Genomic DNA, 14,893 nt, shown 5'->3' on the forward strand with positions numbered 1-14,893 from the left:
CTTTTACAGAACTTCATCAGAGGCTATATGGAAGGCAAATAATCTCATGCGCAGAAGCCAACGAGGTCTGGTAGTTGGTTCAGTGTTGCTGTGTGACAGGAAGAAGTGGAACTGCAGCAAGACTCCTGCCTAGGAAACTAGGCTGGAAGATTATTTTTGCACATTGGAACCTCTGAAGTCTGCACCGTGAGTCTCAGGGCCTACTGAGACATGTCCAGACCTCATTATAGCTCCCTCAGACAACAGGATATTCCCCCAAGTCTGGAATAATGGCCTCCCATGGAATGATGTTCAACAGCCATTAGGCAAATGCAAGTTAAAACCACCATGGGATTCCACTGTGTACCCATTAGAATAGCTAAATTAGAAAATATTACCACCACCAAGCACTGGTGAGGATTCAGAGCAACTGAACCCCTCGTACACTGCTGACGGGAATGTAAAATAGCACAACTGTTCTGGAAAACTGTTCTGAGGTTTCTCATAAACATACACTTACCATATGCCCAACAATACCTCAGTTAGGTACCTACCCGAAAGAAAAACTTCTGTTCACACAAACACCTTTATATGAATGTTTAGCAGCTCAATTTATAATTGCCAAAATTAGAAACAACCAAATACCCTTCAAACAGGTGAACAGATAAACTGTGGTACATCTATATAACGAAATACTACTGAAAAATGTAAGGAAAACAGGTACTTCACGTGTGATGTAGTGTTGCTATAAAAAATTACAGGTAAATCAGTTGGAATGTAAAAAAAATTAATATATATAAATGAATCAACTATTGATACGCACAAAACTTGAAAGTACTGCAAAGACATTAATGTTGAATGAAAGAAGCCAGTCTCAAAAGATTACATATTGTATGAGTCCACTTATATAACACTCTCAGAAAGGCAAAACTATAGTTATAGTGACAGAGAACAAATCAGGGTAGTTGCCAGGGAGTAGGGGTGGAAGAGGGCATGACTGACCACAATGCGATAGTGCAAAGGAGATCTTAGGGGTGATGGAATAGTGCTGTATCCTAATTTTTTTGTGGTGGTAGTGACACGAATCTATATATAAACTAAAATTCATAAAACTACAGTTTAAAATCTATTTTACCCTGTTAATTTAAAACAATAAATTAAAATGCTTAGGGCTGGATGAAACATCAGGATGGGGGATGCATCCCTACCTCCTCCTCAGGAGTCCCCCACTCCTCCAGGGTTGGTACAGACTGAATGTGAAGGGCACTGTACCCACCGAAGTGCAAACTAGACAATTTGGACCCTCTGCCTCCCAGGTCAAGGGCAGGGGCTTCCAGCGGTGGCCTACAGTACCAACCCATCCAGGAGAACCTCATATTGCCTAAGGAGATGAGGGAAGTCTTCCCAGCCACAGAGTTCCTTCCAGCCTATACACAGCCAGTACAGGTGCTGCCTGAATCACTGCACTGGGGCAGTGGACACCCTGTAAGGTCATCCGACTGCTATTTCCAAGCCTGCTCAACCATGGCAACTCAGCCGCTATGGGAGGCCATTATTCCAGACTTGGGGGGATATCCTATTGCCTTAGAGAGCTGTGACCAGGCCTGGATATGCCTCTTTAGGCCCTAGAATTCAAGATCAAATTACAACGTTCCCAGGGGCAGAAATCATTCTTCAGCCAGTTTCCTAGGCAGGAATCGCACCCCAGTCTCAGGTGTACTGTCACACAGCAACATCGAGCCTACCACCCTGTTGGTTTCTGAACACCTCTGCCTGTCTCTGAATCCACACTAAGCAAAGGCTAACAAACTTGCGACTCAGACAAAAAGACAAGCTGAATAACGAATGCATGCCCTGAGCAGCCAGTGGAGGGAATGCCTGCAGGGGAGCAGCTGATGAAATCATCTGGCGACAGTCAGCTTGAGAGGAAGGGGGAATCCAGTGTGTTCCGTTCTTCTTCACACCATCCCGATCTAAGGTCTCTAGTCATGCTGCCGCCTCTCTGGGTTTGTTTCTCCTTCTCAGAGGATCAGATGTCTGTGCTTCACTCCCTGCACAGAGTCTTGAGTGGACATGGAAAATCTACGTGGTTGGCAGCATCCCCAGCTTCAGCCAGCCATTCTGGAACGCATGCTGCAGAATTCCCTTCCTGTTCTCCACACATGCTGCAAGTGGGAAAGGCACTGTCACAAGGAATCAAGAAAGTCCTCAGTACAAGAGGAAAACAGGGAGCTGGTGATATTACTACTGCCCTGAGAGCTAAGTTCATGCCCTTGGAATCAGCAGGGCTGAGCCGGTGTCTCCTATCTCCGAAGGCTGCTTCCTCTCTCCCACTCTATCATAATATTACTGCTGCTAGGATACTACTCTAACTCACAGACTTTAGTCTTTTACACAATAGTCTTTGATAAATTTCAGAGCACCATCACGTGTATTATCCTATTTAACCTTGGCCAGCACTCACCAACTTGGCCCTTATATCTTTTCTTCCTTTCTCCCCTTGTTATTTCAGCCACACATATCTTGCTCCTTAGTCAGAAAAAGTAAACACTCAGTGGACTCCTGCGGGGTGTTCTAAGGATCATGCTGTGGGGTGAGGGGGCACAAAAACTGCACCCTGCCACCATCCTAATCTTCCTGTAACACTATGTTAAAAGGTTCTGATCAAAAATTTTCTATAACAACCCACTGGCTAAACAAGAAACTCAAAATGGATATCCAACACTTTTTATCAACTGACCCCAAGTGGTCAGTTTTCTTTCTCCCACCCAGATGCTCCCTGAATTCCTTTAGCCAAAGCTCCAACCTCATTCAGCACCAGAAGATTCACAGTGGAGCGAGGCCCTATAAATGTAGTGAATGTGGAAAATCCTTCAGCTACAAATGCAAACTTGTGCAGCACCTGCGAATTCACACTGGAGAAAGGCCTTATGAGTGTGGGGAATGTGGGAAATCCTGTAGCCACAGCTCCACTCTTAATCAACACCAGAGAATTCACACTGGAGCCCGACCATATAAGTGTGACGAGTGTGAGAAATCCTTTAGCCAAAAGTCCAACCTCATTCAGCATCGGAGAGTACACACAGGAGAAAAGCCTTATGAGTGTGGGGAATGTGGGAAGTCCTTTAGTCAAAGCTCCCACATCATTCAACACAGAACACTTCACACCAGATAACCTCATGAATGCAGTGACTGGGAGAAAACCAGTTACAGCCAATGGTCTGTAATTCAACAGAAGTTCACAGCCTGGATAAATTTTATTTGTGCAGCAAAGTTGGGAAAACCTTCATCTAAAGGTCTCTGAGACCTACAGGGAACATGGGTTTTCAGTGTACTAGAACTAGAGTGTCTTTGTGAGGGAGCCGTCTGCTTGACGTTGAACCTCATACAGCTGAGCATCCAGAGTGGGAGGGTTCCCCATGAGTTCTAGGTTTGTGGAAAGCTTTTAGGATCCTCTTTGCATATTCTACTGCTGGCTTCGTTGCCTGAATTATGTCCCTTCCAGTTTCTGTGGCAGAAGCCTCACCTCTACCACTTAGTAGTTTCCAGGTTCCAATAGTATGTATGTCCCTTGCAGTGATCAGGGAAAGCAGATGTCTCTGTCCCATTCTCTACAGAACAGTAGGAGGAGTAATTTTCAAGGGAGGAAGCACCTCTAGTGCCTCTGTGAGAAGTATAAATCAGTTCCCTTTTCCCAAGGATACCACATAATGCTGAGCACTACTGTGGGGAAGCTGTTCCCCAGGTACTGCAAAGGAATCACGTGCCTTCATGTCTAGAGTTGGGTTTTCTGGTGTTGGTTGTAAGACAGGGGTGAGGCTGGAACCTAAATTCACACACACTGGATGTGATTCATACGCACTGGAGGAGGCTGTGGCAGTGAGAGAGGTGTGCCTCTTCTAAAGGTGCCTCCACAAATGTTGTGACTGTGGCTACATTGTGTTGGATGAGGTGTACATGCCATAGCTGTGTTCTTCCTGTAGCTGCAGTCATTGTCAGAGCAAATAAAGCTTTGTATATTCAAAAAAAAAAAAAAAAAAGATGCTCCCTGAAACATGTGGTTTCTAAGCTTTATTCCTCAGAGCCCTGTGTCTGGTGAGAGAGCCTCAAAGACCCCCAGTGTAGAGCTGAGAAATCACACAGGCAGAAATGGGCGAGTACTCTCCACCTGCGTCCGGCTTTATCCACAGAAGCTACAGTTCTCATGTTTAATATGTTGGAGTTCCACATAATATTCTGCTTAACAAAAGGGGTCTTGACTTTAAAAAAGAAAAATTTGAAAATCACTGACCTCTATGAAATACCATGCTGCAACAGTTTAACTGCACCGCACTTTATTCACTGTACATCCTGAAGATACTTGGATTTTATCATGTCTGCACTGTTACTCATGCAATTATTACCTTAAAACTCCTTGCTTGTTTCCTTCATCTATCCAAAGCATTCCCATAAGTTGAACTTCAAATATCACTTCATAAAAACCTCCCGTGACAATCATAACCTAAAGGAATTTCTTCCAAACTGCTACGGCAATTAGTACTCAGGGGACTGATTTTATAATAATGCTATATATAAAACCTATCTAATACTCTTAACTTAGAACATGGATCTTTTCCATCTTCTCAACCAAAATGTAAGTTCTCTGAAAACAGGAGCTATATAGGTTCTGCTTTATATCCTCTTTAGCAACTATTATTGGATTTCCAGCCAAATATAAGGACTTAATCTGACAATCACTCTGGCTGCTGTGTCAAGAATATTAGAAGGCAAGTGAGGAAGCAAGGAACTCGTAAAGGAGGCTAACTGCCCAGTGAAGTGAGAAAGTGACAAGAAATAATAATACTACCCATACATAGAGGCAAATGGATCCCAGGCAGGAGGAATACCACCAGTGGACAGGTTTTTGGCTAGTTGCCATTTAATTTTGGAGGAAGACAGTCTTCCAAATATGGCCAATGTTCTCCTTCGATTTATTTTTCCTTTTAAAATACCTGGTTGTTCTAATGGCTATGATAAAGGAGAGTCATGGCATCATAAATTCTCAGAATTGTAGGTTAAAGCCCCTTGGACACTTAGCCCAACACTTTGAAAAGTTACTTGAGTTTAGGAGACAGAGTCAGCCTGTTTGAGTCTGTTGAGTTTTCCTAAGAGCTTAACATCTTTTAGGAAATCAGGCTACTGAGTGGACCAGAAAAGTGTTCTCTTTCCTACTTTTTCAAAAGAAAATTGGAAAAAAACCAAACAAACAGTAGCTATAGCCCTCAGAAAATTATCTCAAATCGTCTTCGTTTTGTAGCAATCATCACATTCTGAGCCCAAATCAAAGTATCTTCTATGACTAAGTAACATAATAATATGTCATTTAAACAATTTCTTTCCTTGGAATAATTGTGCCCCTCCCCGTCAAAAGAACTATTTTTCTCCAGTCTAAAAGGAGCTGAGTTCCTTTTATTTCTTCCCAACCCTTTTTTAATCAGGATGATACTTGGTTGCAACCAATTAGATTCAGATCACTGCTCAAAAATGAACACTGATTTTTTCAAATTGAATGAGTTTACTCATTCTAGTTCCCAAAATATCAGCTATTATCTCTTTTTTAAAATGTTTCAAATGACTTCTCAAAAAGGTGGAAAATATGTTCCTCATTTCATATCTCTGTATCTCTTAACTCCTCCTCCAGTCACTACAAAGAATAAAAGTAAATCCAACTTTAAAAACAGGGACATTTTATTTGATAATGAATAATTAAGATAACCAAGGAACTGTCAGGTCTATTTTGCCATAAGAAACTGACTGCAAGGTTCCCAAACTCAATGAGCTTAAAAGACAGAACATGAGTCTTCCTCAAGTGATACGTTATGGCCCCTTCTAAAATGGAAAGGGGCAGCCATAGAGAAGAGTTACAGCACAGCTACCTCTGGAGAAGGAATTGATCCTTGAGGTGCCTTAGTTTGCCTGGCTGTGCCTTGAACACTCAGTGAGTCCTTTTCATTTTCACTGTGCTGATTATTCAGTGGGTCCTTTCAATCTGAAAAACTTAAATCAACTTGGAAATTTTTCTTGTATTGCTTCTTTGACAATGTCCTATTTGTTTTTTTCTGTTCTGTTTTAAAACCCATATTTATCAGATGTTGGACTTCCCAGATTGATTCTCTGATTTGCTAATCTTTTCTCTCCCACCTTGTATTTTTATTCTAATTTTTAGCTGATTTTCTCTCTCTCTTTCTTAACCTTTCAACACTTCCATTGATTTCTTTTTTTTTTTAAACATCTTTATTGAAGTATAATTGCTTTACAATGGTGTGTTAGTTTCTGCTTTATAACAAAGTGAATCAGCCATACATACACATATGTTCCCACATCTCCTCCCTCTTGCATCTTCTTTTTTTTTTTTTTAATAAATTTATTTTTGGCTGCACTGGGTCTTCGTTGCTGCACACGGGCTTTCTCTAGTTGCGGCGAGAGAGGACTGCTCTTCGTGGCGTTGTATGGGCTTCTCACTGCGGTGGTTTCTCTTGTTGCAGAGCACAGGCTCCAGGCACGCAGACTTCAGTAGTTGTGGCACGTGGGCTCAGTAGTTGTGGCTCGTGGGCTCTAGAGCGCAGGCTCAGCAGTTGTGGCGCACGGGCTTAGCTGCTCCGCGGCACGTGGGATCTTCCCAGACCAGGGCTCAAACCGGCGTCCCCTGCACTGGCAGGTGGATTCTCAACCACTGCACCACCAAGGAAGCCCCCCATTGATTTCTCTTTTAGTTTGAATATCATATTTTTAATTTTGGAGAGTTCTCTAATTATTTCTTTTTCATAGCATTCTGTTCTTATTTTAGGACACAGTGTCTTAATTCCAGGTTTGTTTTTTGTTTTTGTTAGGTTTTCTTCTGATCTCTGCTATATCTGTTTTCTTCAGCTTCTTCCTTCCATTTTATTTATTTTTGTCTCTCTATTGTGTAGGATGGTTTCCTCAAATATTTCATGATTTTGGGCTGCCCACCCCTATTTGAGGAGAAAAAAGTCAAAAGCTGACTGGAAATGCTCTGTGTAGGGGGTGGTGCTAGTTGCCTGGAAGAACTCACTGACAAGTGAGTTTCCCTAGAGAGTGATCAGGATGAAGACTGGCCTTCTAGTTGCAGAAATCTTCAAATGTCAAGGCCTAGAGATCATTTCTCTGGGACCATTCAGTTTCTCCAGAGATAAGTGTTCTTACCATCAATATTCCAGAAACAGGGGAGGGAGCTCTAGGGTCCTGCCAGTTCAGTATGAAGACTTCTACTTAAGATCTTTTTTATCTTGGCACTTTACCTCTGCCTTTTGCAACAACTGGTACCCTCCATGTCTTGAGCCTCTCCAGAGCTTTCCCACATCAATCAACTTACCTGTCATCTGACGCTGCCTCTGTTCAACTAAAGCCATCAACACACCACACATTCTGTCCTTTAAAAAGTCACTGAAGTCTTTTACTATTTCCTCTTCTATTCTCTTTGTCCTAATGGTTATTTCAGTGAGGTTTGGGAAGGAGAGGAGATGAATACATGTAGCCAATACACCAGGTGTTATGACCGTTCCCTAACACAGGTGGGGCCCTCTGGGAAAATTCTGTATGATTCTCTATACCAATTTTAGCGGTGCTAAAACTAACAGAAGCAGATTTTTCTCTCTTCAAACATTAGTTTGGAAGTAGTATTACCTCAGTAGGGCAGATACAGCTCTTTGATCCATCTGCTAGTTTTTCTTCTACCACTACTACTACTACTACTGCTACTACTACTGGTTTTTCCACAACTACAGAAATGCAGTCGTTACACTGTGGCCTATCGTTCCATGGCTCACCATTGAAATATGTATCCTCTAGGAAGAAAAGGACAAAAGATCAGAATTATGAGCATCCTGGTGAAATGTTTCCATAATTAACAGGTTCTTCTTTAGTTAGAAACCCAGCATTCAACAGAAGAAGCATGCCATACAGCACTATTCAGAAGATGAACAGACAGCCCTTTGGTCAAAGCCTTCCACGACAACAACAACAAAAGTAACCATGTTTAAAGACTCGGTAGGGAGGAAAATACCAAGAACCAGGAGACAAACAAAAGCTTCACTGACACCAATGAGATTAAAAAGCAATCCTCTTATAACCAGTATTAGAATGGTAAAGATAAATATCAGGTGTTGATATCATCAGAAAGAATGAAAGGGAACTAGAAAGGGATAATTCTCTTACCAAGTGATTCATGGTTATGGACTGCCGTGCCCACTTAACACCTGAAGCCTTCCTGGGTACCACCAAAAATTATCTGGTATTTCTGAACACATACCACATGCTTGGTAACATCCTATTACTGATATTACTTCACTGGTATTTCTCTTTTACTGTTAACTTATCGTTTATTTATATTTTGTTTCCCTAGTAAAACAGAAATCCTTGAGACCAGGAACTCGCAAGCTCAGTGGTCAAGAGCTTGGGTTTTACAGTCTTACGCAGAGACTGCCTGTAATCTCCTGATACACACTGCTTCTCCTCCTAGGGTAATAGAAACCCCAATATTTAGCTAGCACATAGCCACCTGGAATAGTGACTTCATTTCCCAGCCTCCCTTGCAGTTTATGCGGCCATAAGACTAAGTTCGAGCCAATGGGACATAAACAAAAGTGCCCCATGGCAGCTTAGGGAAACCTTCCTTAAGAGGTAGTTGCATGTGCCCTCTGTGCTCCTCCCTGGCCTCAGACAAGGTCATGTTGAACCACAAGGTCAAGTTAAGATCAAGTGAAGCAACACACATAAGTAGCCAAGGTCTCTGACACCACAGGCTACCAAACCACCTTGGGACAGTATTACATGACAAAGAAAGACTTCTACCTTGTGTATAAACTTCTGTTATTTCAGGTTTTTCTGTTCCTCAAAACTGATCCTAGCATTAATAAATACATAATCACACAGATTTGGGTTCAACTCCCAGCTCAGTCAACCTTCTAGCTGAATTATCTCAGGCAAATCACCTGCCCCAGTTCTCTCATCTGTAAAATGGGATCAGCCTAATTTGGAGTTGTTATGAGGATGTACACATCCAAGAATCACACAAATCCACGTAAAATTGTAACTGAGGATTTTCATAAAGAAAATGAGCTTATTTTAGGGAGATGTGACCTTGTCAGGAAAGAAAAGGAAGGTCTCTTCAAGGAACTGACACGTAAAAATTTAAAACATAAATAGAAGCTAAGAAAGCAAAGAAGGGAGGAAAAATATTCCAGGCAAGGTCACCACCTAGGCAAAGACCATGGGCTGGAGGGAGTACAGAGGCCACAGAAATGGAAAGAAGAGCAGTGTGACCCCAGAAAAGACAGGAAGGGAGCAGTGAAGGGAGAAGAGGCTAAAGAAGGAGGCAGGGGGCCACCTTGCACCAGTAAGGTCATGTTAAGAAGTGTGGCCTTTAGCCTAAGAGAAAAAGGAAGCAAAGAATATATTTAAGTTGGGAGGATGAGGAGGGGCATGGCTGAAGATTCTGATTTCAAAAGCTCACTCTGGTCATAGTATGAAGAACAGACCAAAAGGGTGGGGCAAGGCTGGCAAAGATGTAGGGAGACCATTCAGATGCTACTGCAATAGTCCACTTGAACTAGGACCACTAGGAGGGTAGTGGGGATGAAGAGAAGCTGTTGGATTCAAGACCTAGTACAGAAGTAAATGTAACAGGGACTGGAGAAAGAGCAAGGGACCAAGAGACAGGTTACTAATGTTTGTGCAACTGTATACATGGTGGTGCCAGTCACTGGACCAGGATAACTGGAACAGAACCAGATTCACAGAAGAAGAGCAAGAGTTTGATTCTGGACATGATGATACCAAAGTATCCTTGAGAAATCCAAGAAGAGACGTCAAGTAATCAGTGGTAAAAATAAAAGTTGGGAGTCAGAGAAGAGGTCTCAATCAAACATACAAATTCTGGATTGTCTGTGTATAGTTGTAAACGTATATGAGATTACCCAATGGCAGCGTAAAGAGAGAAAATAAGAGAACTCCAAAACTTATAGACTATAATAGGACCAACTTCTCTATGAAACCACAGGAAAGTGCCATTTCTTGGACCCAAATAGCTGACTACCAGCAATTTCTATACGATTCAATCTAATAGAAAGGATGGCCAGAGCGGGTAAAATCAGGAAGGTGTGATGTACTGACAAAGCCAAAAACTTTAAAGGAAGTGGTGATGATCAATGGTGACAAATGTTCCTGAGAAGTCAAGGAAGATGACTGAAAAACATCCAATGGGTTTGGAGAGAGTGATCACTAATTTCTTTAACAAGAATTATTCTGGCAGAAAGATGAGGCTGGAAGTCAGTTTACGACGAGAGAGAGGTGAAAAAAATAGAGTATGAGCAGCAAGTAAGCAATTCTTCTGAAGATCAAACAAGATAATATATCTAAAGAGATAAGAAGAGTGCCTAGGCTCATTTAAATGGCTCAAAAAATGGGTTAAATGATTAAATGTTTCTTATGCTACTATTAAGATTACTAGTAGCTTTACACCTCCCACAGCACTTTAAACAATGCTTTGCACTTAGCTGGTACTCAGTAAATAGTTTGGATGTGATGATAACTGTTAAGCAGGAACAAAGGGATGCTAAATCATTCCACACAGTTTGCAATTAAAGTAGCTATAAATTCTTGATGAACCAGATGCCCTATTTTCCCTTCATTAAAATACAAGCTGATCTAAATATGATTGTGTTCTTCAATCCCTCATGAATTAACAAAATCTTCCCATTAGAATATCACTGAATTATTACCATGATGAAGTTACCCCCTCAAAAAAAATGAAATTTGAACCAAAAGTGAAACTGGTTATATTTTATGACACTATTAACTGTTAAAAGATTTAATGAGGATACCTATGAGAGCCCTGATCTTCTTAGGATCAGGAGCTGTTCTTTGCTATAGTCAGTGAAAGAATGAGGGCTTCAGGAATATTCCAGAAAGTACACTGGCCACAGGTTAGGTGTTAATTTGGTTTATATTTATAGGTAATTGATGCTTCTCTTATCCATGGGTAAAATTTTGCAGCTTGAAGGACTAAATATCCAGCCAACATGCGGGACAAAAGGCAAAGAGGGCCTTAGAAAACCAAAACAGGTGTGAGTGTCTGCAGGGTCTTCATCTACTTCCCTCAAAAGAAAATCAACTGAAGGTGATTTATGAATTTTGCATTACCTGCAATGGGCTTTGCCCATCTACCACTTTTTTAATCAGGCACGACTCCCCTTTCACACTTCCTCTCCCCACCAATCACATACACATTCATTCTGTAAGACCTGAACATTCTGGATCCGCCAAAATAAGACAGTTGCCTCTTCTTCTGAATTCCTACCATTCTTTATTCTTTATTCATTCTTTATTCAGTTTCAGCACCTAATAGATTAGATTGCAAAGATACTTTTATCTGTCTTTTCCCAGCTCGATCTCCCAATTGGACTAGGTGCATAGCAAAACTGAGATGTGGGACACACTGTGTCTTATTTCATTCTGAACACCTGATACAAAATTGATAACAAATGTTTGTTGGACAGAAGGTATATGTATAATAAATTCAGTCATCTGATATAATGCATCAAATTAGGAGGGCAACAGCCAGGGTCAGTGTATTAGTTTCCTATGGCTGCTGTAACAAATTACCATGAACTTAGTGGCTTAAAAATGTCACAAATTTAACATCTTATTGTTCTGGAAGTCAGAAGCCTAAAATGAGTCCACAGGGATGTATTCCCTCTGGAGAATCCATTTCCTCGACTCTTCCAGCTTTTAGAGGTTATCTGCATTCCTTGGCTCATGGCCCCTTTGTTATCGTCACAGCCAGCAGCTTATTAGCATCTTCAAATCTCTTTGATCTCCTGCCTTGCCCACAGAAGGACCCTTGTGATTATATTGGGCCCATATGGAAAAATCAGGGTGAGTAAAGGATCTCCACGTGGGAGATTAATCACACCTGCAAAGTCTCTTTTGCCACGTAAGGTAGCACCAGGACACAAACATGTTTTAGGGGCCATTATTCAGCCTAGCAGAGTCAGGCACACTGACAGCTTCAAAAAGCAAACACCAGTAACCTAAAAGCAAAGGATAAAACAGAAAAAAAGATGGAAAGTAGAGAAAAACTAAAAACACACAAACAAAAAAAGGAGCAACTTGTGTCATTTATAAAGCGGAAATAAATTAGCACTATGCTCCCTCCATGACCTCTGAGGACAGTACTTCGTTATTTTGGTTCAGTATTACAAGTAGAATTCAAAATAATAACTTTGAGTCATGGGGGAAAAAAAAGTTAAGTTTCGTTCTGTAAAGTTTCTTTAAGAAAGAGGGCATGACAGATCATGAAATATTTCAATTAAATGATTATTAATTTTGAAAGACCGGACTAATGCTTAGAGGGAGAAGCTTAAATTTTACTTATATGGAAAATCTCATTGTCTGATACGAAATGAGATTTATGATGTGTTATAGGCTGAATGTTTGTGTCCTTCCAAAATTCCTATGTTGAAATTCTAATCCCCAATGTGATGCTACTAGGAGGTGAGGCCTTTGGGAGGCGATTAGGTCATAAGAGCAGAGTCCTCATGAATGAGATTAGTGCCCTTAAAAAAAGACCCCATAGAGCTCTCTCACCTTCTCCGCCATGTGAAGATACAATGAGAAAATGGCTGTCTGCAACCTGGAAGAGGGCCCTCACCAGAACCCGACCATTTCAGTGCCTTGATCTTGAACTTCCAGCCTCCAGAACTGTGAGAAATAAGTTTCTGTTGTTTGTGTGCCACCAAGTCCATGGTATCTGTTATAGCAGCCCAAATGGATTAAGGCAGTATTTATCAGAGAGATTTACTTCTGTCATGTATACTTGAACTTATAGATCCAAAAAAATGTTAACCCTCAAAGAAGTCACCTTGGGAACATAATAAATTCTAATGAAATAACTGCTTGAAAGTTTAAGGAAATCACCCTTTAAGAAGTTATTTTAGAACCAATATATAAACTACATCATTATCAGTCTCATTACTTTGTAATGATACTTCATTTTGTAACTGGAATAGCCATAAGTTGAGTTATCAAGATAGGCAATCATTAAACTTGGTTCCAAATGATTTGGACCATTAAAAAAAATCAAATATCATATATCCTGATAATGGTCAAAAGACTGAGCCGCAAGATCTGGATGCAGTTCTAAAAGAGGAAAGGCAAAAACAAAAGTGGGAGCAATCACTGAATTAAGAGCTTAGCCTTTCCAGACCACCTCTCTGAACAGGGCCGCACTCTTCGGAAGTATAAGTTACAGTATGCTGCTTAATCAGACTCTGGCTCTGATCAATTAGTCATAATTTGTATTATTCATCAAGTCATTTACATTTAGAGAACATTTAAATGCATTCAAGTTAAACTAAACTATATGCCTACTGTATATCAATGCCTATTTATTACATGCATTATTACAAAGCTCTGATTTGTATTAATGCTGACACTGCAAGCCTTATGTATCTGGATACCAAACCCTGGAGACATCTTTCTCCTTCATTTCTTCCATAGATGCTGGGAACTTGATTTCATAGGTTACAAGTTCCCACCTCATGGACCTGGGAATCCAGATGATCTAAAGTCAAACCGTGAAGCAGGATTTATTTCACAATCACATACACATGGCTTCACAAACACACACTCCATATGGGCTGTCCAGAACTGCTACACAAATCCACTTCCCTCCCAGTCATATATATTTCAAGTTGCTGACAACAGAGCCCCATTAGCAACTTCATAGGTAAAGCTGGGCTCTATCACTGGCCTTGATATATGGCACTCCTGGTGGTCACTAAGCCCCATTCATACCCGTGACATCACTGTTTCCATAGAAACAACATCACTACATTCTGCAAGGGGGAGAAACTACAAGGGGATTCTCAAAGACAACAAAACCCAAACAATGCAACTAGAATATGCATGCTGTTAGTTAAAGTGGTTTTTTAAGGGTGTCTTAGTTTCTTTGGAGAAAAACACAAGCACAAAGTGCAGATTTTTTAAATTACAAATAAATGGGGAATAAATGCAACTAGGAAATACAAGTGCTAAATTTCTTTCTGAAACGTAATCCACTCTACTTTGCACAAGCCAGATTTGAGAAGTTTAACTTTTCTTAAATTAAGACTTGCAACCCTATAACATACAAATGTTAATGTTTTAATGCTTTTAAAAAACATTTAGGGCTTCCCTGGTGGCGCAGTGGTTGAGAGTCTGCCTGCAAGTGCAGGGGACACGGGTTCGAGCCCTGGTCTGGGAGGATCCCGCATGCCGCGGAGCGGCTGGGCCCGTGAGCCACAACTACTGAGCCTGCGCGTCTGAAGCCTGTGCTCCGCAACATAAGAGGCCGCGATAGTGTGAGGCTCGCGCACCGCGATGAGGAGTGGCCCCAGCTTGCCGCAACTGGAGAAAGCCCTCGCGCAGAAACGAGGACCCAACACAGCCAAAAATAAATAAATAAAAATAAAGAATTATTCTAAAAACAAACAAAAAAAGCTGCATTTATAAAAAAAAAAAAAAAAAAAAAAAAAAAAACATTTAGGGCTTCCCTGGTGGCGCAGTGGTTGAGAATCTGCCTGCCAATGCAGGGGACATGGGTTCGAGCCCTGGTCTGGGAGGATCCCACGTGCCGCGGAGCGACTGGGCCCGTGAGCCACAACTACTGAGCCTGCGCGTCTGGAGCCTGTGCTCCGCAACAAGAGAGGCCACGATAGTGAGAGGCCCGCGCACTGCGATGAAGAGTGACCCCCGCTTGCCGCAGCTAGAGAAAGCCCTCGCACAGAAACGAAGACCCAACACAGCGAAAAATAAAAATAAATAAAAAACATTTAAAACCTTTAAATGCTTTTTGACTTTGTGTTTATATGCTGTG

General features: G+C 41.3%; 2 protein-coding genes across 4 annotated transcripts in view; one reads left to right on the forward strand and one right to left on the reverse strand.

Moving 5' to 3' along the window:
• The window catches only part of C3H1orf226 (chromosome 3 C1orf226 homolog), a 309,505-nt gene that overhangs the window by 115,550 nt on the left and 179,062 nt on the right, over positions 1-14,893 (reverse strand). The gene's annotated exons all lie outside the window — the stretch shown is intronic.
• LOC133088802 (zinc finger protein 22-like) lies at positions 2,690-3,337 on the forward strand. The gene has a single exon (XM_061186885.1). It carries the CDS (start codon positions 2,690-2,692, stop codon positions 3,152-3,154), a length of 465 nt encoding a protein of 154 aa, XP_061042868.1. The 3' UTR covers positions 3,155-3,337.

Source organism: Eubalaena glacialis, chromosome 3, assembly GCF_028564815.1.
Source record: "Eubalaena glacialis isolate mEubGla1 chromosome 3, mEubGla1.1.hap2.+ XY, whole genome shotgun sequence".
Lineage (NCBI taxonomy): Eukaryota > Metazoa > Chordata > Mammalia > Artiodactyla > Balaenidae > Eubalaena > Eubalaena glacialis.